The sequence below is a fragment of the Camarhynchus parvulus genome, chromosome 28 (assembly GCF_901933205.1).
Source record: "Camarhynchus parvulus chromosome 28, STF_HiC, whole genome shotgun sequence".
Lineage (NCBI taxonomy): Eukaryota > Metazoa > Chordata > Aves > Passeriformes > Thraupidae > Camarhynchus > Camarhynchus parvulus.
Window position 1 is genome coordinate 745,495 of NC_044598.1, and position 27,119 is coordinate 772,613.

Genomic DNA, 27,119 nt, shown 5'->3' on the forward strand with positions numbered 1-27,119 from the left:
CAAGCTCCTTTTCCTGGGGTTTTTAAATCAGATTTCCAAATTTTAATTCACCTCCAGGAATTCCTGAGGCCAAGAGCCTCCCAAGCTCCTTTTCCCCGGGATTTTAAATCAGATTTCCCAGTTTAATTCACCTCCCCACAGCAGCATCCCCCAGCTGGGACATTGCTGAGTCTCTGGAGCACTTTAGGGCTGGAACAATTAAATTCTGCCATCTCAAACACGAGGGCCAGACCCTGTTGCAGGCAGACAAATGACACCAGACCTGACCCAGCAGAACGTCCCTAAATCCTCTCTTCCACACCAAAACCCCTCAGCCCCATTTCCCCCCTGAACCTTTATGCCCAGAGACGATTTTGCACTCATAGCACCCTAAAATTTCAGATGTTTTTTGACATTTTTCCCACATTGCAGGCACGCGGAATGAGCTCTACCTGAACTTCCTGTGCTTTTATTCACCAGCACCAAGTTTTTGGGGTTGGCAGCAGGTCTCCCAGTCAGTGCAAATTAGCAAATTCTGTTAATTGATGATGTGGAAAGCAAATGGGATTTAGTAAAGCATCAGCTTTTTGAAGCTCTGCATCAGTTTGATGTCCTATTCCCAAAGAAAATAGGGATCTGTTTTAGGAAAATAGGAAAAGCTTTGTGAATCGGACAAAAAAAATAAAATTAAAAAAAGAAAAACACCCAACCCCAAAGTATTTAATTTAGCTCATATTAAATAAAATTAGTTTAATGCCATTTTTCCCCAGTTGGGCTACAGGAAATTTCTCTACCACCAAGACACCTTTTATAAACACAACTTTGGGCTAACTTCCCAAAACCCCCCTAAAAAAAAAAAATATAAAATAAATTATGTTTTCTAAGGAACTGATCACGCGGAGCTTCCCAAAACCAGATCGGGAGGAGAAGCAACGCCCAAAATCCTCCCCAAAAATGGGATTTTTAATGCTGACACACGCAAGGCCGCAGCAGGCATGGAGCTGGCTCTGGATTTTCCCCTGGAGCAGCAGAGAGCAGCCAGAAAAACGAATATTTTCAGGTGCTGAACAGGATTCGAGTGCCCAGGCTGAACAAACCCACGCGGGAAGCTGCTCTGCCCACGGACCTGCTGCTGTCTGCGCTCCCTGTGCTGGATCCTGGGCCTCCAGAACCCCAGAACTGCCAGGGGAACCCCAAAACTGCCAAGGGAACCCCAGAACTGTCAAGGGAACCCCAGAACTGTCAAGGGAACCCCAGCACTGCCAGGGGACCCCAGAACTTCCAGGGGAATCCCAGAACTGCGAAGGGAACCCCAAAACTGCCAGGGGAACCCCAGAATGGCCAGGGGAACCCCAAAACTGCCAGGGAACCCCAAAACTGCCAGGGGAACCCCAGAATGGCCAGGGGAACCCCAGAACTGTCAAGGGAACTCCAGCACTGCCAGGGGACCCCAGAACTTCCAGGGGAATCCCAGAACTGCGAAGGGAACCCCAAAACTGCCAGGGGAACCCCAGACACATCCAGGGCACCCTCAGACACATCCAGGGGACCCCAGAACTTCCAGGGGAGCCCCAAAACTGCCAGGGGAACCCAGACACATCCAGGGCACCCCTGGCACTGCCAAGGGAACCCCAAAACTGCCAGGGGAACCCCAGAACTGCCAGGGAACCCCAGAACTGCCAGGGGAACCCCAGATCTACCCAAGGCACCCCAGACCTACCCAGGGAACCCCCAGAACTGCCAGGGAACCCCAGACTCATCCAGGGCACCCCTGGCACTGCCAAGGGAACCCCAGAACTACCAGGGGAACCCCAAAACTGCCAGGGGAACCCCAAAACTGCCAGGGGAACCCCAGAATTGCCAGGGGAACCCCAGAACTGCCAGGGCAACCCCAGAATTGCCAGGGGAACCCCAGAACTGCCAGGGGAACCCCGACACATCCAGGGCACCCCTGGCACTGCCAAAGGAACCCCAGAACTGCCAGGGGAACCCCAGATCTACCCAAGGCACCCCAGACCCACCCAGGGCACCCCGAGAACTGCCAGGGGAACCCCAGAACTTCCAGAGGAACCCCAGAACTGCCAGGGCACCCCCAGACCTACCCAGGGCACCCCAGCATGGCATGGGGAACCCCAGACACAGCCAGGGGAACCCCGGATCTACCCAGGGGACCCCAGACCCACCCAGGGACACAGAACCAGGGATGGACAGATGGACAGACGGACAGGGGACACCTCACCTGGAGATGCTGATCCCTCCCAGAGCCCACCCTTGGCATTTCAGCGTGGCCTCACCAACCTGTTGATTTTCCACCTCCGTTTCGCCCACAGCGACACCAGAGGTGAATGAATTCAGGGTTTTTTTGGGGTTTTTTTTGGGAATTACTCCATCACCAAACCCCACTTGGGATATTTCCTCTTCCCCAAGTTTAGCAGCTAAAAACCACCCAGGACAAAAAAAAAAAAACTTCCCACCAACAAAGGAATAATTCCTATGGGGATAAGGAGCTCAACTAATCACAAAAAAAATTAAAAAAAAATCAAAAAACTGTGTCGAAGCACGAAGATTTCAACAAAACATTAAATAAAATAAATTACTAATCAGGAAATCTGACAAGTGCTACCTCGGAGCGGATGGGAATGACAACATTTCACTTGAAGGCAAATCCCTGTGAGCAGGAAGGCCTGGATGGAGAACAGAGGAGGAATTTCCTTGGGTCTATCCCAAAACCATCCTCCTGCTCAGGTGCCCTCAGCCGCAGAGCTCCTGTCCCATCTCAGGGGTCACAAGGAGTGGTTTTGTCACCAGACTTCTCCTGGCAAGCCCAGGGCAGCTCTCACTGAGAGTTACAATAGCAGAGCCAGTCAGCACCAGAGAAATTCAGAACCACGGGGTTTAAAAACCTTCCAAATGTTGGTTTTTATATATACATATATATATATTTCTAGCGATTTGTAAAAGCATCACAGGCCTCTCCATCCAAGCGGCCTCCCCACGAGGCCTCAGCTCCCAGGTTTGTGTCTGGTCCTGCTCCAAACCCAGCTGGGTTTTGTTTTGTTTTTTTTTTTTGTTTTTTTTTTGCTGCAATCCCAAAATTTGGCAGCAAATCTGCCCACAGGACCAGCACCACCCACCTGCTGAGATCCTGCTGAGATCCAAGAGAATTCCTGGGGAAATTCCCAGGAGCAGCCAGAACCACTCCTGAACCCTCCCGTTGGGAGGGGACACCAGGAAAAGAGCCCGGAATCCTCACTCTGAGCAAAATTCCTGGATTTCAGATAATTCCCTCTGGTTTCCAGGCAGTGGGGTTGGGTTTGAGAAGCTGACATTTCGTTTTTGCAGGGGTTTTGAAGATTTCCATCTGCATTTTTATGCACCCACTCGAATCCAGGTGGAATTGGGAGCACGAGGGGGGAATTTGCAGCTGGGGAAATTATAAATTTCTCAACCTTCCCCTCAAAAAAACAGCATGGAGCACCAGGATAAAGATCTCCCGTGGGGAAAGTGGCCCTCAGCAAAGCTCTTTATCCATCAGTGAAGGGTTTTAGACACATCTGAACCGGGCTGTTTGGTACAGGAGGTCCTTGAGGAAGGGAGGCAGCCAGGAGAGAAAAAGAGATTTGGAAAGATTTAGGATCAGGTTCCAAAAACTTAAAAAATCCAGCTGGATTTGGGTTCCAAAAGAACCCCAGACACATCCTTCTGCTGCAGCTAAGGAGGCTGAGGTGTCTGGAGGGTGTGGAGAGAGGAATCAGCGCCCAAAATCATCTTCCTTTCCAGCCAAGCAATTCCGGGCTCCTCGTGCCCACCAAACTCTGCTTTCCAAGCCAACCCCACAGCACCCAGCTGTCCTTCCACATCGTCACCTGGAATTCGGGGCAGGAGAAGGGGGAAAAACCAAACCCAAAGCCAACTGGAAAGCAAACCTTTCAAACCTTTCAGGTCAAGGATTGGCCACGAGCTGGTGCAGGTGAGGAACCTGCCTGGAGCTCCCAGCACGAACCCGTCAGGAATCAGGAGCTGCAGGTGTCCTAGAGAAGAGATTCTGAATCCTTTGTTGCTCAGGCTGGAGCTCACAGATTCAACAACACCAAAAAAAAAAAAAAAAAGTTAATTTCTAAGCAGAATTTGTAGAATATTCCTTTTTTTTTTTCTTTCTTTTTTTTTTTGAAGTCTCCAATTCTGTGTCTGGAACTGTTGCTTGATTTATTATTATTTTCTTTTCCCCCCAATACTTCATCAGAGCAGGGAAAATTTTGGAAGTGCAATACTAGGAGAGCTCCTGGCCAGGCTGCTCAGTGTTCATGTTGACAATTGATTTTGTCTTCAGAGTGCTCCAAAAAATCCAGCATTTCCTCTATGATGGCCTGCAGGGCCCGGCCCAGCTGTTCTGCAGAGTAAGGTTTCCCCAGAGGAGGCACGTGGACAAATGCTGACCTCCCATGGCTCTGGTACAAGGAGGTGTAGTAGGTGAAGTCACAGAGGTACCTGGAACACAAAACCACAGATTATCCAGTGAAAAAAAAGGAAAAAAAAACAGATAAAATGAGCTGTAGGGTCCCCATGCTTCAGCATCGTGTGGCATCCCGGGGTTTAGGGGGATGTGAGGCAGGAATTTTTATAAAATTTTATATACATTTTATATATACATATATATAAGAATTTTTATAACATTTTAGGTAAACATATATATATATATAAAATATATATATATAAAATATATATGTATATATTTATATATACATATAAAATATATATGTATATATTTATATATTAATATATATGTATATATTTTATATATACATATATATACAGTCACAGAGGTACCTGGAACACAAAACCACAGAAAAAGGGAAAAAAACAGATAAAATGAGCTGTAGGGTCCCCGTCCTTCAGCATCGTGGTGGCATCCCGGGGTTTAGGGGGATGTGAGGCAGGAATTTTTATAAAATTTTAGATATATATTTTATATATATATATATATATATATATATATATATATATATATATATATATATATACAGGAATTTTTATAAAATTTTATGTATACATTTTATATACACATGTATACAGGATTTTTTATAAAATTTTAGATATACATTTTATATATACATTTATACACAGTCACAGAGGTACCTGGAACACAAAACCACAGATTATCCAGTGAAAAAAAAGGGAAAAAACAGATAAAATGAGCTGTAGGGTCCCCATGCTTCAGCATCATGGTAGCATCCTGGGGTTTAGGGGCAGGAACTGTGAGTCTGGGATTGTTCTAATTCAATTTAGGACAAAAAACGTCAAGATCTCTCTATTTTTTTTTTTTCCAAAAAAGGGATAAAACCAGATAAAATGAGCTGTAGGGTCCCCATGCTTCAGCATCATGGTGGCATCCTGGGGTTTACGGGGATGTGAGGCAGGAATTTTTATAAAATTTTATATATACATTTTATATATACATATATACCTATATACACAGTCACAGAGGTACTTGGAACACAAAACCACAGATTATCCAGTGAAAAAAAAGGGCAAAAACCAGATAAAATGAGCTGTAGGGTGCCCGTCCCTCAGCATCGTGGTGGCATCCCGGGGTTTAGGGGGATGTGAGGCAGGACTTTTCATAAAATTTTATATATACATTTTTATATATAAATATATAAAAATATATATTAATATATATTAATATATAAAATATATATATGAATATATAAAAATATATATATTTTTAAAAAAATATATATTAAAAAGCTGGTTGAGAAGGGAACTGGAGTCAGTTGGCTGCTTCGTGAAGAAGACCCAGCGCTCTGAGGAGCTGCCCACGAGGAAACGCCAAGAAGGCGTGAAACCCTTGTGGCAAGGAGACCAGAGCGCCAAGATGCCAAGGCCCCATACCTGCCGGCGTCCTTGGAGATGGTGACAGTGACATCCAGCCCCAGGGCAGACACCCTGCTGCTGACGGCGTCCATGTCGATGATGGAGTCGATGCACTCGGGGCCGCCCTCCACGCAGCACTGCGAGCCCGGGCAGAAGCGACAGTTGTCCAGCCCCTTGTAGCCCACGTTGTGGCCACACTTCTCCAGGGTGACGGTGGTGGCCATGCCCGACACGCCCACGTGCACCACCAGCTGCCAGGGGAGAAGGGACGGGGTTGGGCCGCGCAAAATGCTGCTCACAGAATCACAAAACCACAGAGTAATGAGGCTGGGAGAGGCCTCTAAGGTCATCGGGCCCAAGCTGCGCTGGCACGGTAAGAATTGTTTTGGTCGTTCTCTGAGGTTCAGAGAATGTGGAACCCAGAAATATTCTTGAGAGGAACTGTGCCTTGCTTTCCTCTGTGAAGAGAAATGTGGGGATATTTCCTGACAGGCCAAGGAACCAAACACCATCACTGTGGGGAAACCATCTCCACGTTGCATTCTGCTTTGGCACAAACACAGGCAGGGAATATGGGATAAGAATATTCTTGGGAAGAATTGTGCCTTGGTTTTGTCTGTGAAGAGAAATGTGGGGCTGCACACCTGGCCCTGACAGGCCAAGGAGCCAAAACACCAACAATCCCCACATTGCGTTCTACTTTTGCACAAACACAGGCACAGCAAATGATAAGAATTGTTTTGATCATTCTCTGAGGTTCAGAGAATGTGGAACCCAGAAATATTCTTGGGAAGAGCTGTGCCTTGCTTTCCTCTGTGCAGAGCAATGTGGGGATATTTCCTGACAGGCCAAGGAACCAAACACCATCACTGTGGGTGAACAATCCCCACATTGCATTCTGCTTTGGCACAAACACAGGCAGGGAATATGGGATAAGAATATTCTTGGGAAGAATTGTGCCTTGCTTTTCTCTGTGAAGAGAAATGTGGGGATATTTCCTGACAGGCCAAGGAGCCAAACCACCAACAATCCCCACATTGCATTCTGCTTTGGCACAAACACAGCAAATGAGATAAGAATTGTGTTTTCTTTCTCTGAGGTTCAGAGAATGTGGAACCCAGAAATATTCTTGGGGAAGAGCTGTGCCTTGCAGTGGCCCCTTCACACCCACTGCTCCTGGGAGCTGCAGCACTCCGAGCTGTAAAACCCCACAAATTCCTCACCACAAAAGAAGAAAAGATCCAGCCAGGGACTGCCAGGCTGAGGGAATACATGAAAAAGGAGACTTCCCATGGTGCCCACTGCAGGTTCCAACCCTTTGCTGGGTGGTTTTTTCCTCCTCCCTTGACTCACTTGGGGACTGTGCTTCTTCCACAAGGCAGGAATGAGTCTCTGCACGGTCTGGTACTCGACAGGGACCTCATAGACGTGCAGATCCACATCATCCCTCAGCCCCAGCTTCTCCAGCTCCTGAAAACACCAGCAAAGCAAAACCAAGATGGTCAGACTCGGGATGAGCAGAGGATTTCCTCCTGGAGGGTTCAATGGCAGAGTGAGGGACTAACACACAGTTTACACCGGGGCTGTGCGACCACACAAACAGCACCTGCAGCGAGTTCACAGCGACGTAAAGAAAACCCCAAACCCATAATGGCAACAACAAAGGCATCTCCCCACCTGTGTGGAAGAAGAGTTTCACCCACAGAGCCGTTAGCGTGGCTCTGATGTGTGTGTGTGACAAAGAAATCAACATTTAACCGACAACAGTCACCCACGCTGCCAGGGAAACCTTGGCGCCGATATTTATAGAGGGAGACAGCCACAACCCTGCTTCTTCCAAGGAGTGAGATGTGGGGAAGGTGGGACTGGCAGGATTTTATCCATCACCCCAGGGCTGCTGGCCTGCAGAGGAATTTCACATTTATTTCCAGATAAAGAGCTCTCAGGGCTGCGGTGATTCAGCTAAGCCAGTAGGTGATTTCTCCCTCTCTGCCATGAAGACATCCCAAATATCCCGGCAATAAACGGAGCCAATTTCCTCCAAACCTTTTCAAACACAGAGTGGCAGTTAAATACCTTGCGAAGACTTTAAAACCAGAGGAAAGGGTTGGTTTTGGTCTTTTTTCTCTGACAGGAAAGCACTGTTTGATCCCAAAACTGGGAGTTGCCCCTGCACACAGGTTCTGCCCTGTCCTCTCCAGGAAGGCTCCACCTGGAGCTTTGCTCCTCTGCTACCTCTCAGAGCCACCAACCCCAAAACTTCCCAGAGCTCAAAGAAACACCCACAAGGTCTGAAGGCTCTGGAAAAAAAAAGGTTCTTAAAAAAAACAAAATAAAACCCATCAGCTGAGGCTGAGCTTTGGAGCCAGGTAACACCAGGAAAGCATTTGGAGAAGAGACCTTGCCCATCATGTTTAAGGAATTCCTGCAGCATCAAACCCGGACCAAACTCTCCCCTTGTCACCAAATGTCCAAAACAGCTGTTCCTGTGGAGCTGAGGTAGGAACAGGTAAAAGCCATCAAAGGACATTCCAAAATACCCCTGAATTTATCCCTGTTCCAGGTTTGGATTCGGTTCACCAGAGCCACGAGCTGCTCCTTGAAGCGATTCTCAGGTTTTATTTTCCCCCTTGCAGATCAGCTGTTTTCACTCTCCAACCTCGTATTCCCCCAGGTTAAAAATTAAAAATTAAAGGCGCTTGAAAGGAGAAGCCAAGCTGAGGTTTGAGGCCTCCCCCTTTAAACATGAGCAGTGTCTTGCCACCGTTTTTCTGTGTTTCCATCAGCATGAGTGGTTTTCTACTGAGGGGAAAAAACACCTTTCACACTTGTACAGCCAAACCACAGGGATGTAACAAGATTTAAGATAACTAAAACAGCCAGAAAGGCCAAAGTGGCACTTTCAGAGCGCAGCAGATATGAGCAAGGATGATAAATCACAGGCTCTGGCTCCCAGGGCAAGGCTGATATTAAAGCCTAGCTGTATTGATTAGTGTCTGGCACACTCAGACACTCATTAGCACAGCTGGATGGAAGGGATGCACAAATCTGCACAAATCTGCCTTTCAAAACCTTACCTGGAGCCTCAATAAAGGAGTTTACAGATGAGAGTGTCCAACCACCAGCCAGCCTCTTCAGGAGGAGAATAAACACTTTTTAGGAGCGTTAATAATAATAACAAGAAGCGATGCTCCTGAAGGTGAAGGGTGGGGAAGGAAAAAACTCCTGAGGATGGATTTGATGGCGGGGATGGGGAAGGACAGAGCTTCTAGGGATGAAATTTTTGGTGAGGAAGGAAAGAGCTCCTGGGGATGGATTTAGTGGGGAAGGAAAAAACTCCAGGGGATGGATTTGGTGGTGGGGAAGGAAAAAGATCCTAGAGATGGATTTGATGGTGGGGAAGGAAAAAACTCCTGGGGATGGATTTGGTTGTGGGGAAGGGAACAATTCCTGGGGATGGATTTGATGGTGAGGATTCAGAAACAGCTCCTGGGGATGGATTTGATGGTGGGAAAGGAAAAAACTCCTGGGGATGGATTTGATGGTTGGGAAAGAAAAAGCACCTGGGGATGGATTTAGTGGGGAAGGAAAAAACTCCAGGGGATGGATTTTATGGTGGGGAAGGGAACAGCTCCTGGGGATGGGTTTGATGGTGGGGATTTAGAAGGAAAAAGCTCCTGGGGATGGATTTGGTGGTGGCAACTTTTGCTGGATGAAAAGAGAACCCTCCAGCCACTTAAACCCCAACTTTACCAAGCCACAACTTTTCCTTTAAGCAAGCCCAGCGCTCCATAATGAAGATGTTTGTGACCTTCCTCCCCCCCCCCCTGAACAAGCTCTGCCCCCCAGCCCTGTCCACCTGACAACCAGAGCACACAGAACATGCGTGACCCATTCCCTGACCCCTCCACAATGCTGCTCTTTGTGAGCCTCTAATATCCTTATCAGGTCTGTCTAGACACCCTGACAGCAATTGTCCTTCCTAATGTCACAATGCACTCTGACCTCTCTCCTCCTCCTCCTCCTCCTCCTCCTCCTCCACAGCCAGCAGCACTTCTGGGGGGGATGAAGGAGCCCGGCAGCTTCACAGTCCACAGGTCACACCTGTGTCCACACCTAAGTCACAGCAGGGAGGGCACAAAACCAGACGAGAAAAGCTCATTTTAGTGATTTCTCCTTGCAAGGTCCCTCCCCAGCAAAAGTTGTGGGGGGAAAAAAAAAAAAATAAAAATCCTGAACCGACAGATTAGAACGATGAAAACTCAAAAGAGCAAACCCAAATTAACACGGAGTGGTTTTGCTGTGAGCCTTAAAATAAAGCAGAAAGGAGTTTTTCTTCCTGCTGGTTTTATAGGAAAGCTGTCCCCCGTGAGTAAAAACCCAAACATTTCATTGGGTTTTTTTAGGTGAAATTTCAAAACTTTTCATTTCAGCAGCATTATTAGATTGCTGCTGCCACTACTTAAGGTAGCCATGTGTAAAAATCAGTCAGCTTGCAAAACCAGACAGAAATTCACTGCACTTCCAGGGCAAACTCACCCCGTGCCCGTTGTTCTGTGGGAGAACCCAAATAAAACCAGGGGCAGCGAAAGCAAAAAAAAAAAAACCAAAAAATAAATAAAAGGAGAGAATTTTATCCTCGGGATGCAGCACAATAAAAGATGTAATAAACCAGAACTAGCTGAGCCCTGGAGCTAGGAAGGATTTAGAAAGATTGTTTAATTGATTTTTCTGCTATTAAAATGCAGATCACAGCGTCTGGGATTCGGGGACTCAGACACGCCTTTGTGTCCCCTCCGCTCCATGAAGTCCCCGTCTGAAAGTTGCACAATGCCCACCTCAGCCAGGCTCAAAGGCATGCTGTTCCTTTTTGTCTGGGCCTCTGGGGGCTGAGACAGGGGAAGGAAAGGCAAATCCTCCCCGCTGCCTCCCAGCTGATGTTTTCACTCACGATAATCCGGACCCGGAGCCTCCGGTTTGTGCGCAAAACATCCCCAGCTCTGGGTTTAGACACTCGAAGCATCCCAAATCCACTCAAAACATCCCCAGTTCTGAGCTTACCCACTCAAAACATCCCAAATCAACTCAAAACATGCCCAATTCTGAGCTTAGCCACCCCAAACATCCCCAGTCCAGCCAAACATCCCCAATTCCGAGTTTAGCCACCCCAAACATCCCAAATCCACTCAAAACATCTCCAATTCTGAGCTTACCCACTCAAAACATCCCAAATCCACTCAAAACATCCCCAATTCCGAGTTTAGCCACTCAAAATGTCTCCAATTCTGAGTTTACCCACTCAAAACATCCCAAATCCACTCAAAACATCCCCAATTTTGAGTTTAGACACTCAAAACATCCCAAATCCATCCCAAACATCCCCAATTCTGAGCTTACCCACTCAAAACATCCCAAATCCACTCAAAACATCCCAAATTCTGAGCTTACCCACTCAAAACATCCCCAATTCACCCCAAACATCCCCAATTCTGAGTTCAGCCACCCCAAACATCCCAAATCCACTCAAAACATCCCAAATTCTGAGCTTAGCCACTCAAAACATCTCCAGTTCTGAGTTTGGCTACTCAAAACATCCTCAATCCACTCAAAACATCCCCAATTCTGAGTTCAGCCGCTCAAAATATCCCCAGTTCCAAGATTAGCCACTCCAAACATCCCAGATCCACTCGAAACACCCCAAATTCTAAGTCTAGCCAGTCAAAACACCCCCAACTCTGAGTTTACCCACCCCAAACATCCCCAATTCTGAGTTTACCCACCCCAAACATCCCCAATTCTGAGTTTGTACACCCCAAACATCCCCAATTCCGAGTTTACCCACCCCAAACATCCCCAATTCCGAGTTTACCCACCCCAAACATCCCCAATTCCGAGTTAACCCACCCTAAACATCCCAAACCTAATCAAAACACCCCAAATTCTAAGTTTATCCAGTCAAAACATCCCCAATTCCGAGTTTGTACACCCCAAACATCCCCAATTCTGAGTTTGTACATCCCAAACATCCCCAATTCTGAGTTTACCCACCCCAAACATCCCCAATTCTGAGTTTGTACACCCCAAACATCCCCAATTCCGAGTTTGTACACCCCAAACATCCCCAATTCTGAGTTTACCCACCCCAAACATCCCCAATTCTGAGTTTGTACATCCCAAACATCCCCAATTCCGAGTTTATCCACCCTAAACATCCCCAACTCTGAGTTTGTACACCCCAAACATCCCCCACGAATTTACCCACCCCAAACATCCCCAATTCTGAGTTTACCCACCCCAAACATCCCCAATTCTGAGTTTGTACACCCCAAACATCCCCAATTCTGAGTTTACCCACCCCAAACATCCCCAATTCTGAGTTTGTACATCCCAAACATCCCCAATTCTGAGTTTACCCACCCCAAACATCCCCAATTCTGAGTTTGCACATCCCAAACATCCCCAATTCTGAGTTTACCCACCCCAAACATCCCCAATTCTGAGTTTGTACATCCCAAACATCCCCAATTCTGAGTTTACCCACCCCAAACATCCCCAATTCTGAGTTTGCACACCCCAAACATCCCCAATTCCGAGTTAACCCACCCCAAACATCTCCAACCTACTCAAAACACCCCCAATTCTGAATTTATCCACCCAGAACACCCCCAAGTCTGAATTTTGCCATCCCCCAAGCCCCTAAAAAGCGGATTTTACACGGAGGGGAGATGACTTCACCCCTCAGCCACACAGCTGAGCAGCCACCAGCGCCTGGAGCTGTTTCTCTTTAGGTTTGTTTATTTTTTTTTTTTTTCCAAGCAACATCTCAACACCCACCACTCCTCCTGCTCCAAAACCAACCCTTTTGTCCATCTCCTCTGAAATAAAAGCAGCTATTTACAACACCAGCAAGAACAAACCAAATCGCTGAGCCTCGCTCCCGATTTTTAGGAACGTCCTGTATTTTTTTTTTCCCCCCGCCATCCACGACCTGCGTATTCCCCCAGACTGACCCAAAATTAAATAAATTCATTCCCAAAAAAAAAAAAGCTCTTGGAGGCAAAGGTTTTGTCTTCTCCCACCAGGCAGCGACGTATCAGGCAGCTGGACATTAGTTGGCTGTAATTGATTAGAGTTTGTGATTTAATTTAAAAGCTTTTGGAAGAAGATATTAATCTCAGAGCTCTGAAGGGGAGAGAGGCGTGGTGGGGAGAAAAATGGATTTAATTCCCTGGGCAACTGTACTAAAAGGTACCATGGAATTCCCAGGGGCTCTGCCACAAACCCCCATCCAGAATTGACAAAGAAGGAGGAAGTGGGATAATGTGGCAGCACCATCCCTGTGAAAAGCGTTTTTACAACAACAACAAAAAAAAAAACACCTTAATTCCATCAAAAAGAGCTCAATTCCCTCTTTTTGCCACACCTGTGGGATGCCAGCCTCAGCCAGATGAACTCCTGGGCTCAGGGTGGGGATTTTGGGGTGTCCTGTGCACGGCCAGGAGCTGTTGGATGATTCCCTCGCAGGATATTCCAGATCTGAGGGATGTGCCCAGGCAGGTACAGAGCGGCATAAAGCCGATTGTCCTGAGCAGGCAGCAAAAGGCATTTCCCCAAAAAACTCTCCCAAGCAGAAAAGGGAGGATCCAGCATGGGAAATGAGGCAGCTCTGCCTGGAAATCAGATCTGCCACTCAACTCCACCAAAGTCTCCTCTCAGGGATAAAGGTGAACTCAGCTGGCCCAGCTTCAAGTCAGAACTGAGAGAAAAACACCCGGATTCCTCTGGGCTGGCTTGTTTGTTTGGAATTCTCCGGGGCACAGGAAGATTCCAAGCTCCCTGCCCCATTTAAAAAGCACCCAAAGCTGGGAATTCCTGACCCGCCTCAGCTACATTAACTCGATCTCATTAAACTCCACCAGCTCAGGGATTGTTTTCTGAGCAGGGAATCAAACATTATCCAGCTGACCATCTGGATATCTGCAGAGAGCTCCAGGAGAAGTTGTAAGTGATAAAAAGAGCTGAAAGCCCAAATTTGTAGGGATTTGTCCTCTGTTTTGACGCTTCCCAAGAGGGAAACCCAGGGGTTACCTGGACTGCAATCCAGCTGGCGTTCACAGCGTGCTCTCCAAACGGCCCAAACCCTGCAAGAGAGGAAAAATTCACAGATTTGACTCAACTTGCAAAGAGGTTTGAGCTTTCCTGGGAAAAAAAAAAAAAAAACAAACAAAAAACAAACTCCGCTTTACCTCTCAATCATTATTTCTTTACACCTGAGTATCAAACAAGACACCTGCACTAAAATATTTCAACTCCAGCCTTGTACAGTGAAGGAAAACAATAACTTGCCTGAAAAGAAATTTGTTTTTTTTTTTTTTTTTGAGGAGGAGAACTTTCCTTCCTGCCCAGGTTAGAAAAATTGGTTATTACCAGCTAACTTGCCCGATGGCACAGAATTAGAATCATGATTGGATTTTCTATTCCTGATTGCTTCAGCCCACAGCAGATGCTTCCACAAGTCTGCCTCAAACGTTCAGGGCCCTCTCCAAGATCTTCGTTAGCATTAATTACACCTCCCAAGGAAATAAACAGAGCTGTTGACAGCCCACCCACAGCTCAGCAAAGGCTACCAGGGTGTCATCAAAACCACTTCCTTCAGCACCTCCAAATTCCTAATGAATAACTCTGGAGTTAACTGGTAATCCATAATATCTTTTTATTATTTTTTTTTTTTCCCCTGAGCGAGCACACAAAGGTCGGGCAATTTATCTGGGTGTAACGTCGATATGCTTTAATTTCAGATGTCAGCCTTGCCCTCCGAGCCTGGTGCAATTAGGAGACATAAATTCTGCCCAGCCCCTGAAAGGATCCGAGAGGGACCGCAAATATCGGCTCAATGGAAATGCGGGGTTTGCCCTCCCCAGGCAGGCTGCACCCCAGCAGGAATTTCCCAAGCGTGGGCTCGTCCACGCCCGCGGAGCTCAGCCCGGCTCGCCAAAATAAATATCCCCACGAAATCCGAAATGCTGGGGGTGTTTTCCTGCGAGCAGAGCTGCAGGGGTGTGAGACAAACCGCGGCAGGGGAAGGAGGCAAATGAATGCCTTCCCCAGCTGTTTGTGCAAGCCCCACACGACTCCCTGGAGCTGAATTCCCAAATAGAGCGTGACAATCCCATAAAAGAAACGAAATGCACCTTTCAACAGCTCAGCCAGGGGAAGGCTGGAATTCCACAGGTGCCCGCGCACAAGGGCAGGATTCCCTTGCTCCAAATTCCAAATCCAAGCGGCACAAACACAGCTGGGGCTACCCCTGCTCTGCCTCATCTGGGAACAGAGGGAACTTTGCGGGCAGCCCCCGACCCCACGGAGCACATCCAGCCCCGCGAGGCTCATTAGCACTAAAACCAGCGGCAGGGATGGCCGCGGGATTATCTCTCCTTAACGAGTTCTAAAAAAGAAATTGTGCACAAATAACGTTTATCCTCGGCCAGCCCGGCTGGGAACCCGCAGGGAACACGACACCGTGCCCAGTGCTGAACGGAATTCCTCCCGACGTCCACGGAGTTATCAAACAGGGGCACAGCTCACAAGGCAACCGCCGCCTTTTTGCAACCAGACTTCCTTGAAATTTACCCAAAAAAAAAAAAAAAAAAAAAAAAAAAGGAGCGTGGAGGAGCCTCGAGCAGCAGAACGTCTCCTGACGCAAGTTTTCTGTTTAGTCACCGCCGCTCCACGCTGGATTTGGGGCTGGGAAAGGCAGGATCTGCCACCTGCTCCCTGCAAAGAGGCACTTTCTGCCCGTGGTTACGGCCGCTCTGCTATTCAAGCGGCCTCAGCTTCAGCTGCTGGGGGGAGACCTGAATAGTTTGGGCCAGTTCCCCATTTGTCACAGGGCGGCCTCACCCACAAATCACCCCGAGCTGCCTTTGTACCCCGGGGGGAGGCTGACACCGCCGGGGCCTCTCGCTCATTCTTCCCTCCAGCGCCTCGGGGAGCAGCTCCCACACCTCGGGGGCTCAGGGTGGGATTCCCCCCTCCCTGCGCCCCAAATTGGTTTTCCTGCTTGCTCCTTGGGAGGATCGATTCCCTTCTTCTGGCGAATAGCAAACCTCTGGGATGGGGTCACGCATGGAAAATGGGGATCCAAGCGCCAGCTGGATGGATAAATGCTAGAAAAGCCCCTCGCTGCTGTACCCCCCCCAGCTCTGGCACCCCTGAGGCAAAGCCCCCCAGACTCTGCCCTGCGCCCCATTTATCGCCCCACACAGGGGACAGCCCCCCAAAACAGCCCCCCCAAAACAGCCCCCACTCCCCATTCAGTCCCCCCCCGATGGGACAGCAGACCCCCCCTCACCTCAGGGAAGGGGTCCCCCACTGATCTCAGGGAAGGGGTCCCCAACTGCCCCCTCCAAGCCCTGTGGTGAAGGGGCGCCCAAAATTCCCTCCCTGCCCCAAATTCCCCATCACGCAGAAGTGGCTCCTGCAAGCCCCCCAACACTTCGGGGAGGGGTCTCACCCCTACCCCCGGCCACTTTCATCAGCAAAAGGACCCCCAAAGCTGCTCCTCAGCGCGGAGCAGGGGTCCCCCAGCTGCACCCCCAGACCCTTAAACCCCCCCAGCTCTGCCCTTCCCTGGCAGCCCCCCCTCAATTGAGGAAGGGCTCCCCCAAACTGCCCCCGCAGGGACGGGGTCCCCCAGCAATGCCCCCCCATTTCCCCTCTCACCGCCCCGTACCCGTCACCACCACCGCCCGCCGCGGCTTCTCCATCGCGGCTCCGTCCCGTCCCGTCCCGTCCGTCCCGTCTGTCTGTCTGTCTGTCTGTCCGTCCGTCCCGTCCCGCCGCCGCCGCCCCGCACTGAGCGCGGCCCCGCCCCGCGCCGCCCGCCCCGCCCCGCGCCGCCCGGACCCGCCGCTTCCGCCGCCGCGGCGGAAGTCCCGCAGCGGGACGGCCTGGAGCCCTTCACCCGTTACCCATCACGGGCACCGTCCGTGCGCGGCGCAGCCCGAGGGCTCCCGCTCGCCCGCCTCAGCGGCAGGACTCGGAGGGGGTTTAGTTAAATAAAACGCTCACCCTGAGCCTCGCGGGGGTTCCCTGCTCGCTGTGGGGCAGCACGAAGCGCGGCCGCGGTACTGGGCGGTGCGGAGCGCGGCCCATCCCGTCTCGGCGCGACCCGGCCGGGGCGGTGCCGCCGCAAAGGCACGGACCGGGCGGCGCGGCGCGGCCGGGCCGTGATCCGCGCTCTGATTGGCTGCGGCGGGACCGCGCCGCGCTCTGATTGGCTGCGGCGGGACCGCGCCACGCTCTGATTGGTCCCGCGCGGAGCCGGGGGCGGTTTGAGCGGCAGCGCCCGGCGCGGCGGCGGCTCCCGGTCCGGCACGATGGTGAGCGGGGCACCATGAACGGGGGGGAACGGGGAACCGGGCTCGGGAGGTGGCTGGAGCGGAGGGGAGGGCCTGGATCATCTCTTCCCCGCCGCCAGGGATGGCGTGCCCGGTGCCCCGCTCGGTGCTCGGGTCGGTGCCCGGCCGGTGTCCCGTTGCCGGTCGGTGCCTGAGGCCTTTCTCCTCTCTTCCCCCCGCAGCTTCCCCTGTCCTTGCTCAAGACGGCGCAGAACCACCCCATGGTGAGTGCGGGCCGCGCGGCCCAGCCCCGCTCCCCTCTCCGGTACCGCGCGGGTGGCACCGGGCACGTCCCGGTACCGGCGCCCCGTGACCGCCGTTCTCTCGCAGCTGGTGGAGCTGAAGAACGGGGAGACGTACAACGGGCACCTGGTGAGCTGCGACAACTGGATGAACATCAACCTGCGGGAGGTTATCTGCACATCGCGGGTAAGGCTGCGGCACCGGTACCGGGCAGGGCTCACCCACGGCAGGGTCCGCGGAGGGCACCGGGAGCAGACAGGACTGGCACCCCCGGTCTGTCCCCAAAGGTTCCCCAGCTCTGTCCCCGCAGCCGGGCTGGCTCTGCTGTAGCTCACAGCGCTCCTATGGAGGCGTGACGTCTGCCTGAAACGCAGATTTAATGTGATCATTGATAATGTCCATTTAATTATTGATAATGTCCATTTAATTATTGATAGTGCCCATAAGGAAGGAGCAGCCCTGTGTGTGTGTCCCCTCTCTGCACATCACAGCATGAGGGGCTAGGGTCCCTCATCCTCCTGGGTGAGGAGAGTGGGGGGCCACGTGCTGTGATGCTGATCCAGGTTTCCCAAAAACCAGAGCCTTTACCTGTCCCAGGCAGCCTCAAACACCACAATCTCTTTTTTTTAATTCCCTCCAATCTCTTTTATTCCCTCCAATCTCTTTTATTCCCTCCCCTCTCCACATCCAGCTGAGTTCACCCACTGAGGTTAAGGGGACCTTTGGAAGGTCTGGGACCTTTGCCCTTGGCCAAAGTTGCTCCAGGAGATTGGGATCTGTGTTTTGGGCTTTGACCCGCACCAGAAGTGTCTGGTGTGGTCCCTGTGGGCAGCACAGATGGTGGAAGCCCAGCTGCTGTTGTGCTTTCCCAGCCCTGGAATGCCAGAGCTCCGCAGGAGGGGCTGCCAGGGATCCTTGTTCTCCCAAAAATCCCCTGCAAACCCCCCGAGTTCCTGCTGTCTCCAGGGCAGGAGTGTGGAGTGGTGTGGCTGGGGCTCATCAGTGTGACAGGGGGGACACCCTGAGTGAGGTTTGCAGGGAATTTCGGGGTGGAATTTAGGAATTTGTGGCTGGGTTTTGGGTCACGGTGGGACGAGGATGCGCTGTTGAATTTAGTGGAAGGGGAACTCAGAGGAGGTGACAGCAAAGTCAGGACACAGGTGATGATTCCCTTCTCCGTGGAAACTTGCTTCCAAAGGCTCGGTGCTCTGCGTGGGAAGAGCAGCAGCTCAGGTTTTATTGGGAGGGATCACCCGAAGGACGTGGGGATGTTGGAGTGAGTCCAGGGTGATCAGAGAGGGATGGAGCAGCTCTCCCGTGGGAAAAGGGAATTGGGAGAGGGGAAGCTTTGGGGTCACCTCATTGTGGCCTTCTGGTCCCTGAAGGGGCTGACAAAAACATGGAAACTTTGGCCAGGGGATGGAAACTTTGGACAGGGGGAGGGCAGGGTGAGGTGGGATTTTGGGGAGGAATTCCTCCCTGTGAGGGTGGGGAAGGTTTGGGATGAAATCCCCAGAGCAGCCGTGGCTGCCCCATCCCACAGTCCGAGGGATTGTGTCCCCATCCCTTGGACACAACCCAGCGTCCAAGGCTGGGTTGGACAGGGCTTGGCGCCGCCTGAGACAGTGGGAGGTGTGGAACTGGGACAGTCTTTGATTCCCAGCCCAAACCATTCCGCGATTCCACAATCAGCGCGCAGGGAGAGCAGCCTCATGTGCCTCCAAACACCCCCAAACCCCGGGTGGAGACGGAATCTGCCGCCGTGCGCTGGTGGCACCGGTGGCACTGGTGGCCCTGGCCGCTAGATGGCACGGGACAACGAGCCGGGAGCCTCCTGTTTACCCGGGGCAGCCCGGAACGAGGAAGGAGCCGCGAGCTCCATCCCTTCCTGCACCCGAGCCAAGGAGCGGCCGGGCGCATCCCAGGCAGGGCGGGGTTTGCCGGCTCTGTCTCTTGGAAGGGAATCTTGTCCTGGGCTTGCCCGTGCAGGCAGAGCTGCCCCAAATAATAATAATGATAATGATGATGATGATGCTGAGAGGAGCTGCTGCTGCATCCCCAGAGTGCAGAACAGGGCGTGCTCCTCTCCTGGGACTCTGCTGCACATGGGGAGGGCTGGGCTGGGACAGAGCCACCCCAGCTGCAGCCGGGCCCTGCTGGAGCCGGCTCAGTCCCTCCTCCCACTGACATCATGGCCAGGGAGTTGTTGTTCAGCCCTGGGTTCTTATTCCTACAACCCTGAGTTGTTGTTCAGCCTTGGGTTCTTATTCCTACAACCCTGAGTTGTTGTTCAGCCCTGGGTTCTTATTCCTACAACCCCGAGTTGTTGTTCAGCCCTGGTTCTTATTCCTACAACTCCGAGTTGTTGTTCAGCCCTGGTTCTTATTCCTACAACCCTGAGTTGTTGTTCAGCCCTGGGTTCTTATTCCTACAGCCCTGAGTTGTTGTTCAGCCCTGGGTTCTTATTCCTACAAGCACTCGCTGAAACCCTGCTGGGTTGAGCCCATGGTATCCCAGGAAAAAAACAACACAGGGAGGTGGCTGCTCCAAAACTGGGCACCTGAAGATTTTTATTTTAATTTTTTAAATGAATAAATATATATATATATGTATAATAAATATATAATAACCCATTGGATTGAGTCCTAGGGAAGCCCATGGTATCCCAGGAAAAATCCTGAAACTGCCTGAAAACAACACAGGGAAGTGGCTGCTCCAAAACTGAGCGCCTGAAGATTTTTATTTTTGTTTAAAAAAAAAAAATATAAATATACCTTTATTTATAAAATAAATATATAATAACTCATTGGGTTGAGTCCTAGGGAAGCCCATGGTATCCCAGGAAAGTCCTGAAACTGTCTGAAAGCAAAGCAGTGAGGTGGCTGCTCCAAAACTGGGCACCTAAAGATTTTTACTTAAAAAAAATTAAAGATAGATAGATAGATAGATAGATAGATAGATAGATAGATAGATAGATAGATAGATAGATAGATAGATAGATAATAAATATATAATAACCCATTGGGTTGAGTCCTATGGTATCCCAGGAAAACCCTGAAACTGCCCGAAAGCAAAGCAGGGAGGTGGCTGCTCCAAAACTGAGCACCTGAAGATTTTTATTTTTATTTTTAATATATTTAAATAAATATATAAAGCGCGAGTTCCTTATTCCCCTCAGCTGCTCTGGAGGCTCTCATCCCACAGCCAGCTGGCTCCAGAGCTGCCTCTCTGCTCCCTCCACAGCCCAGAGGAGGGAAGGAGTGGGGTGACTCCCAGCTGGACAGGAATCCTGGCCACAGCTGCGTTTTTCTTACCAGAATTGGTCGTTCTGGTCCCACTTTCAATTCCCTTCTGGTGTGAGAAGGGAGGAAGGGCCTGGTTCCCTCACCCTCTTCTTCTGACGTTTTCTGCCGCTGTTTGAGGAACGAATTGAAATTGCAGCTGTTTGTGGGGCTCTGTGTTCTGGGGAGTTAAACCCCCATTTTTCACAGCTGGTTACAGGTAATGCTCCCAGCAAAGACTGCTGCAGCTCTCCCGCTCTCCAGAAACGCTCAAAATCCCTAAAAGTGACCCAAAAGCAGCAGGCTTTGCTCGTGGCCTCACTGCTGCTCCTCAACAGGTTTGGGACAAAAAAATCCCTAAAAACGACCCAAAAGCAGCAGGTTTTGCTCGTGGTGACAAATTCAAAATCCCTAAAAGTGACCCAAAAGCAGCAGGTTTTGCTTGTGGCCTGACATGCTGCTCCCAAAGAGGACAGGAACAAGTTCAAAATCCCCCAAAAATGACCCAAAAGCAGCAGTTTTTTTCTCCCATTTCTCCCCATTAGGATGGGGACAAAATATCCCCAAAAATGACCCAAAAGCAGCAGTTTTTTTCTCCCATTTCTCCCCATTAGGATGGGGACAAAATATCCCCAAAAATGACCCAAAAAGCAATTTTGCACGTTTTTTCTCCCCAACGTATACTCCCCCCAAAAAGCAGTAGGATTTTCTCAAGAGGTAGGGGACAAAATATCCCCAAAAATGACCCAAAAGCAGCAGTTTTTGCTCGTGTTTCTCCCCAACAGGATGGGGACAAAAAATCCCCAAAAATGACCCAAAAGCAGCAATTTTTGCTCGTGTTTCTCCCCAACAGGATGGGGACCAAAAATCCCCAAAAATGACCCAAAAGCAGCAGGTTTTGCTCGTGTTGCTCCTCAAGAGGATGGGGACAAAATATCCCCAAAAATGACCCAAAAGCAGCAGTTTTTGCTCATGTTTCTCCCCAACAGGATGGGGACCAAAAAATCCCCAAAAATGACCCAAAAGCAGCAGGTTTTGCTCATGTTGCTCCTCAATAGGATGGGGACAAAATATCCCCCAAAATGACCCAAAAGCAGCAGTTTTTTCCTCGCGTTTCTCCCCACCAGGACGGGGACAAGTTCTGGAGGATGCCCGAGTGCTACATCCGCGGCAGCACCATCAAGTACCTGCGGATCCCCGACGAAATCATCGACATGGTGAAGGAGGAGGTGGTGTCCAAGGGCAGGGGCCGCGGGGGGATGCAGCAGCAGAAGCAGCAGAAGGGACGTGGCGTTGGAGGAGCTGGACGAGGTAAAAAATCTGATTTTTTAATGGGGTTGGAGGAGCTAAATGAGGTAAAAAATCTGATTTTTTTAAATGGGGTTAGAGGAGCTGGATGAGGTAAAAATCTGATTTGGGGTGGAGCTAAATGAGGTAAAAAATGTAATTTTTTAAGGGGGGTTGAAGGAGCTAAATGAGGTAAAAAATCTGATTTTTTTATGGAGTTGGAGGAGCTGGATGAGGTCAAAATCTGATTTTTTTTGGGGGGGGGTTGGAGGAGCTGGATGAGGTAAAAAATCTGATTTTTTTATGAGGTTGGAGGAGCTAAATGAGGTAAAAAATCTGATTTTTTTGGGGGGTTGGAGGAGCTGGATAAGGTAAAAATCTGATTTTTTAATTTTTTTTCCCCCCATCTTGGAGAGGGGAGAATGGGATCCCTGCCTTTAAAATTTCCCCCGCTGTGCGGGGAGCAGCTCCTGGTGCTGTGTGCTAAACGCAGGGCCGTGCCTGGGAGAAGCTGGAGCGGCTCCCGAGCAGGATCCAGTCGAGCAGGCAGCCCCTGCCAAGGAGCAGGCAGGATTCGTGCCAGGGATGGGCCTCCCTCCTTCCTGGGGCTGGGCAGGAGCTCTGCGGAGTCTCAACTTGACTCTTTCAGCTCCTTCAGGAGCGTGGCCCTGCAGAAACGCAGCTCAGCAAGGCCCAGGGGGGAAAACAAAAGGCTGTTCTGGGTGAAAATAGTGAAAATAAACCAGGCTCTGAGGGGGAAAAAAAATCGGCTTCTTCCCCCTTTAAGATGGGGGTTTGGATTTCCTGATTTGTTAATGTATTTGTATTTAAAAAACAACAACAAGAAGACAAAACTGTGCGAGGGTTTGAGCTGCTCCTGGCAGATGAATAATTCATGCTCCTGATAAAGGGCAGGTTGCCACTTCAGAGGAAATAGGTCACGCGAACAACCCTTCCCATTTCTGGGGTTGGGTGATCCCAGGGCACCCCAGCTGGGGGATTTGCTGCTCCTTTTTCCCCAAACGATCCCCCTGGAAGCCTGGGAGCTGTTCCTGCGCTCTCCCCTGGTGCCACATCTTTGGGATGTGGGGATTTGTGGTCACCCCACAACCCCAGGGCTGCTCTGGGCCGGGCTTCACCTGCAGCTGGAGCTGAAAAATCCCAAATAAATATTTCCCTTTATTTATTATATTCATTTATATATCTATATTTATTATAAATAAAAACTTATATAAAAATATATTTATCTAGATATCTATTATATAAATTATATTTATTTATATAAATTTTTATATATCTATATATTATAAATCCAAATTTATATTTCTATAAATATATTTATTTATGTATTATAAATATATTTACAATATATTATTTATTTATTATTTATTTTTATTTATTTATGTATATAATAAATATATTTATTATAAATATGAAATTGCATTATATAAATATATTTATTTTAATATTTGTATTTATTATAAATAAAAATTTATAATAAATTTTTATAATATGTATGAAGATATATTTATCTATATATATTATAAAAATTATCTCTCTATAAATATATTTTATATATTTATATATTATAAATCCAAATTTATATTTCTATAAATATATTTATGTATTTGCATTTATTATAAATACGAAATTGTATTCTATAAATATATTTATTCTTATATTTCTATTTATTATAAATAAAAATTATATTAAAATATATTTATGTATTTATTATAAACGTTATCTTTATATAAATATATTTTTATATATTTTATATATTATAAATCCAAGTTTATATTTATATAAATATATTTCTTTATGCATTCATGTTTATTATAAATACGAAATTGTATTATATAAATATATTTATTTTTATATTTCTATTTATTTATTATATTTATTACGAGGTTCCCTTCCTCGCCTTTGCCTTGGCACAGCAGTTTTTTAGGATTTTTTTGGGGGATAAACACCAAAACCATGCTGTTTTCCCTGCTGTGGCAGTGTCCACCTGCCACATATTTACAAATATTTTCAAGGGAAGCTTCAGCGTTTGCTAATTAGCTCAAAGGTTTGGCTCTCGTCGCCCAGACGTGAAGGGAGGAGGGAAAGGAAAAACAAAAAACAAAAAAAAAAAAAAAAAAAAAAAAAAAAGAAAAAAACGAAGGCAGGACAATTTTGTTGGGAGGCCACGGGGCAGGAGGGAAGCTGTAATTGTGCTCGCAGTTGAAAGGATTATTGTTTCTGACACTCCTCATCCTCCTCCTTTGGCTTCTTGCTTGCCCCAAACTCACCAGTCCCCAGCCTTCGCTCCACGAGGAGCATCCCCAGCACTGCAGGCTTGGGAATAATTTAACAATTTATATTTTGGGCACGTCCCCTCCTCTAGAGAACCTCTGGTGCTTGGGTTGGGTCTCCTTTGGGCTCTGCCTTTGTGTAGCAGGGTGCATCCACGTCCCTTTATCCCTAGGATGGGATTTTGGGGATAAATCTCAGCAGCGCCCGGTTTTGGGGCCGAGATCTCACTGCAGCCCCCAAATCAGCCCCTGCTGCCCCGTGCCCTCTCAGAACCAAGGATTGCTCTGCCCACTCCCTGGGCTGAGCTCTCACTTCACAACCTGGATTTCACCTTTGGTTCCATTTTTTTGGGAGGAAACCCGAGTTTAGCACGAGCTCAGCATTGACCACGAGACAGACACACCAGGGAGGTGCTGCTGGCGGGGGCGGGGGGATGAGTTTGTGCACCCCCTAAATAAATGTGTGGGGCTGCAAAAGGAGAAGTCGAAAAGTCACATTTCTGCTTCTAAGACCTCCCAAAATAAGCAAGTTTTTGGGGTGAGGCGTGGATAAGTGAGGCTGTGAGGCGTTGCTGGCTCACGGGGTGCTGATACCTGTCCCTTTCTGCTCCACAGGTGTGTTTGGTGGCCGTGGCCGAGGAATCCCAGGCAGTGGGAGAGGCCAGCAGGAGAAGAAGCCAGGCAGGCAATCAGCCAAGCAGTGAGGGCCAGGGACGCTTCGGGTTTTGTCACCTCAGGGCTGCCACGTGTCCAAAAAACGTTCCCTGTCCCACTCCTCCATCAGAACCAGAGCCCAAATCATGCTCCTTCGCAAGCCCCTCACGCGGAGTTTTCTCTCCTTGTAGTCAGCAAATCATTGGAAATATTTTTAAAAATTCGTTCGTGGTTAAGGACCGAGGTTCTGCCTTCCTCTGAGAGTGATTTTTTTCAGGCTTACCAGGTTTAATTTAAAATATTTTCCCGTTCAGAGGTACCAGTACGAAGGCAAACACTTTCTGGATTGCTTGGATTTTTTTTTTTTTAAATACTTGAAACTTGGGAAAGTTGTTTTGTTTGTAACAGATGCGTTTTGGTTTAAAAACACTGAACTTGAGGATGTTGTGTCTGTATATGAATAGTCCTGAAGGTTTGGGGTTTTTTTAAACCAACAAACTTTGAAGCTGTTGCTTTTCTTCTCCTGGCCAGTGAGTTCTGTTCCTCCAGTGCCTCAAAGGAGGGATGAAAAGGCTTGTTCCCAAGAGAGCTTTGTGACAAATGAGCATTTCCCAATTAGTTCATTGCTAATTTGACTTCAGACCAGAAGTTTCCTTCACAGGAACAGGGTTTTTTTCTGTGGTTTTTGGTTTTTTTTTTTTTTTTTTGCACAAGGCTGGTGCACCCCTCATTCTTCATGGGGGATTTAAATTTGTTTTTTGAAGCATCAGCTTGATTTGCGTGGATTTATTTTTGAAAACTCTCACCCTTCTGCTGCGACACCAAGTCCTGAGCTCTGACAATGTTTCTCAACCTGATTTCTTCCGTCAGTGGCTGGTGATTGACCTCGCTGGCTGTACCTGTCACTTCCTCCCCCAGCCACCAATTACCCTCCCTTGGGGACAGCGTGTGAACGTGTCCCTCCTGCAGGTTCAGAAAACTCCTGGGAATTCCCAGGTCAGGTTACTCCAGTCTTCCATCCCATGAGCAAAACACACCCTCAGAATATCCTGGCTGATCCCAACTGGCCACACGGAGGGGAAGAAACAGCTCTGGGTGTGCCTCAGCCCCCTCCCTGGATGGATGAAACAGCTGAATTTTGGGGGGGGAAACTGATATTGTGGCTTGTTTTGAGCAGGTTTGGGGTTTGTACAACTGGTTCTCATATTGGAGGCTCTGCCATCGCCGCTGTACTGAAAAGGAGCGAAGAACTTGCTTTTATAGACTTATTTTTTTAATGTTTGTAGAACTGGGCACAGTGGTGAGTGAGAATAAACCTCCAGGCTCTCCCAGCCGCCTCCCTGTGTGTGTCTGTGATGCTGCTGGGCCCTGCCCAGCCCAGAGCCCTTCCCTGAGCCCTGGAATCGGGGATAAACCCCGAAATACTCCATTTCCAACACCAGCCACGCGTTCTCCGTGGAGCTCCTCGTTGAGGCCGTGAGCGGCTCATCCCAGGGAGCCAATTCCAGGGGATGGGGTGATGTGTCCTCCCTCCTGGAAAACTCCTGTGGCATTTTAACAAAGCCCATGCTGTGTCAGACTTTCCCTTCCCAACCTGCTCCCTCCCTCTGGATCCCTCCAGCCACAGACGCTCCGTGCGCCGTGGCTTCCCTGCTGGAAAGGGAAACGGCTCCAGCCCTGCTGGGATTCGAGGGCTTTTCTGGCAGGAGGAATCCTGACTGCAACAATGGGACCTTTGGCTCCAGCTCGGGGTAGAGTCCTCCAAGCGCTCCTTATCTCCTGGCCAAGCTCTGGGGTCAGGTGATGCAGCTCGTTAAGTTCTGCATTTGTTTAATTACCCCGCTTTAGCAGCATTCCCTGCCTGCTTCTCCCTTCTCCTTTTTTCCCCCTCTGCCAGGAATATTTTTGTCCCCCCACAAAGGGCGGCTGGGTGGCAGGTGGCCCTGTGGAAGGGCATTGATCCCTTTGGGCTTTTCTGCCCCAAAAATCAACCTCTGGGGCTGCCACTGCCCCGTGGCAGCGCAGGGAGGGCTGAAAAATAAAAAAAAAAAAACAACACACAAAAAATGAAACAAAACAGGGAGGAGCGAGATAAAAGCAACAAGCAG

General features: G+C 49.1%; 2 protein-coding genes across 3 annotated transcripts; one reads left to right on the plus strand and one right to left on the minus strand.

The window, feature by feature from the left end:
• Positions 1 to 1,683: 1,683 nt before the first annotated feature.
• Positions 1,684 to 17,065, minus strand: PGPEP1 (pyroglutamyl-peptidase I). Of its 2 annotated transcripts, none has more exons than XM_030966626.1 (5): positions 16,924 to 17,065; positions 13,942 to 13,994; positions 7,207 to 7,323; positions 5,872 to 6,104; positions 1,684 to 4,467 (listed from the first exon to the last, which is right to left on the minus strand). In XM_030966626.1, exons 4-5 carry the CDS (start codon positions 6,075 to 6,077, stop codon positions 4,275 to 4,277), a joined length of 399 nt encoding a protein of 132 aa, XP_030822486.1. In that variant the 5' UTR covers positions 6,078 to 6,104; positions 7,207 to 7,323; positions 13,942 to 13,994; positions 16,924 to 17,065; the 3' UTR covers positions 1,684 to 4,274. The 2 variants fall into 2 exon arrangements, with proteins under 2 accessions (XP_030822486.1, XP_030822485.1); XM_030966625.1 differs by lacking the exon at positions 16,924 to 17,065 and adding an exon at positions 16,586 to 16,703.
• LSM4 (LSM4 homolog, U6 small nuclear RNA and mRNA degradation associated) lies at positions 16,761 to 26,342 on the plus strand. Its single transcript, XM_030966627.1, has 5 exons — positions 16,761 to 17,234; positions 17,435 to 17,476; positions 17,583 to 17,681; positions 21,904 to 22,087; positions 24,973 to 26,342. Exons 1-5 carry the CDS (start codon positions 17,232 to 17,234, stop codon positions 25,059 to 25,061), a joined length of 417 nt encoding a protein of 138 aa, XP_030822487.1. The 5' UTR covers positions 16,761 to 17,231; the 3' UTR covers positions 25,062 to 26,342.
• Positions 26,343 to 27,119: the final 777 nt, after the last annotated feature.

Bases quoted from the DNA above. Each gene is read 5' to 3' on its own strand.
- PGPEP1 (XM_030966625.1), bottom strand. From the start codon at position 16,619: ATGGAGAAGCCGCGGCGGGCGGTGGTGGTGACGG. The intron at 13,995-16,585 runs GTACGGGGCGGT...CCTCTCTTGCAG, and splicing joins GCGGGCGGTGGTGGTGACGG to GGTTTGGGCCGTTTGGAGAG. The intron at 4,468-5,871 runs GTATGGGGCCTT...TTTGTGTTCCAG, and splicing joins ATCTCCAAGGACGCCGGCAG to GTACCTCTGTGACTTCACCT.
- LSM4 (XM_030966627.1), top strand. The intron at 17,477-17,582 runs GTGAGTGCGGGC...GTTCTCTCGCAG, and splicing joins CGGCGCAGAACCACCCCATG to CTGGTGGAGCTGAAGAACGG. The intron at 22,088-24,972 runs GTAAAAAATCTG...TCTGCTCCACAG, and splicing joins CGTTGGAGGAGCTGGACGAG to GTGTGTTTGGTGGCCGTGGC.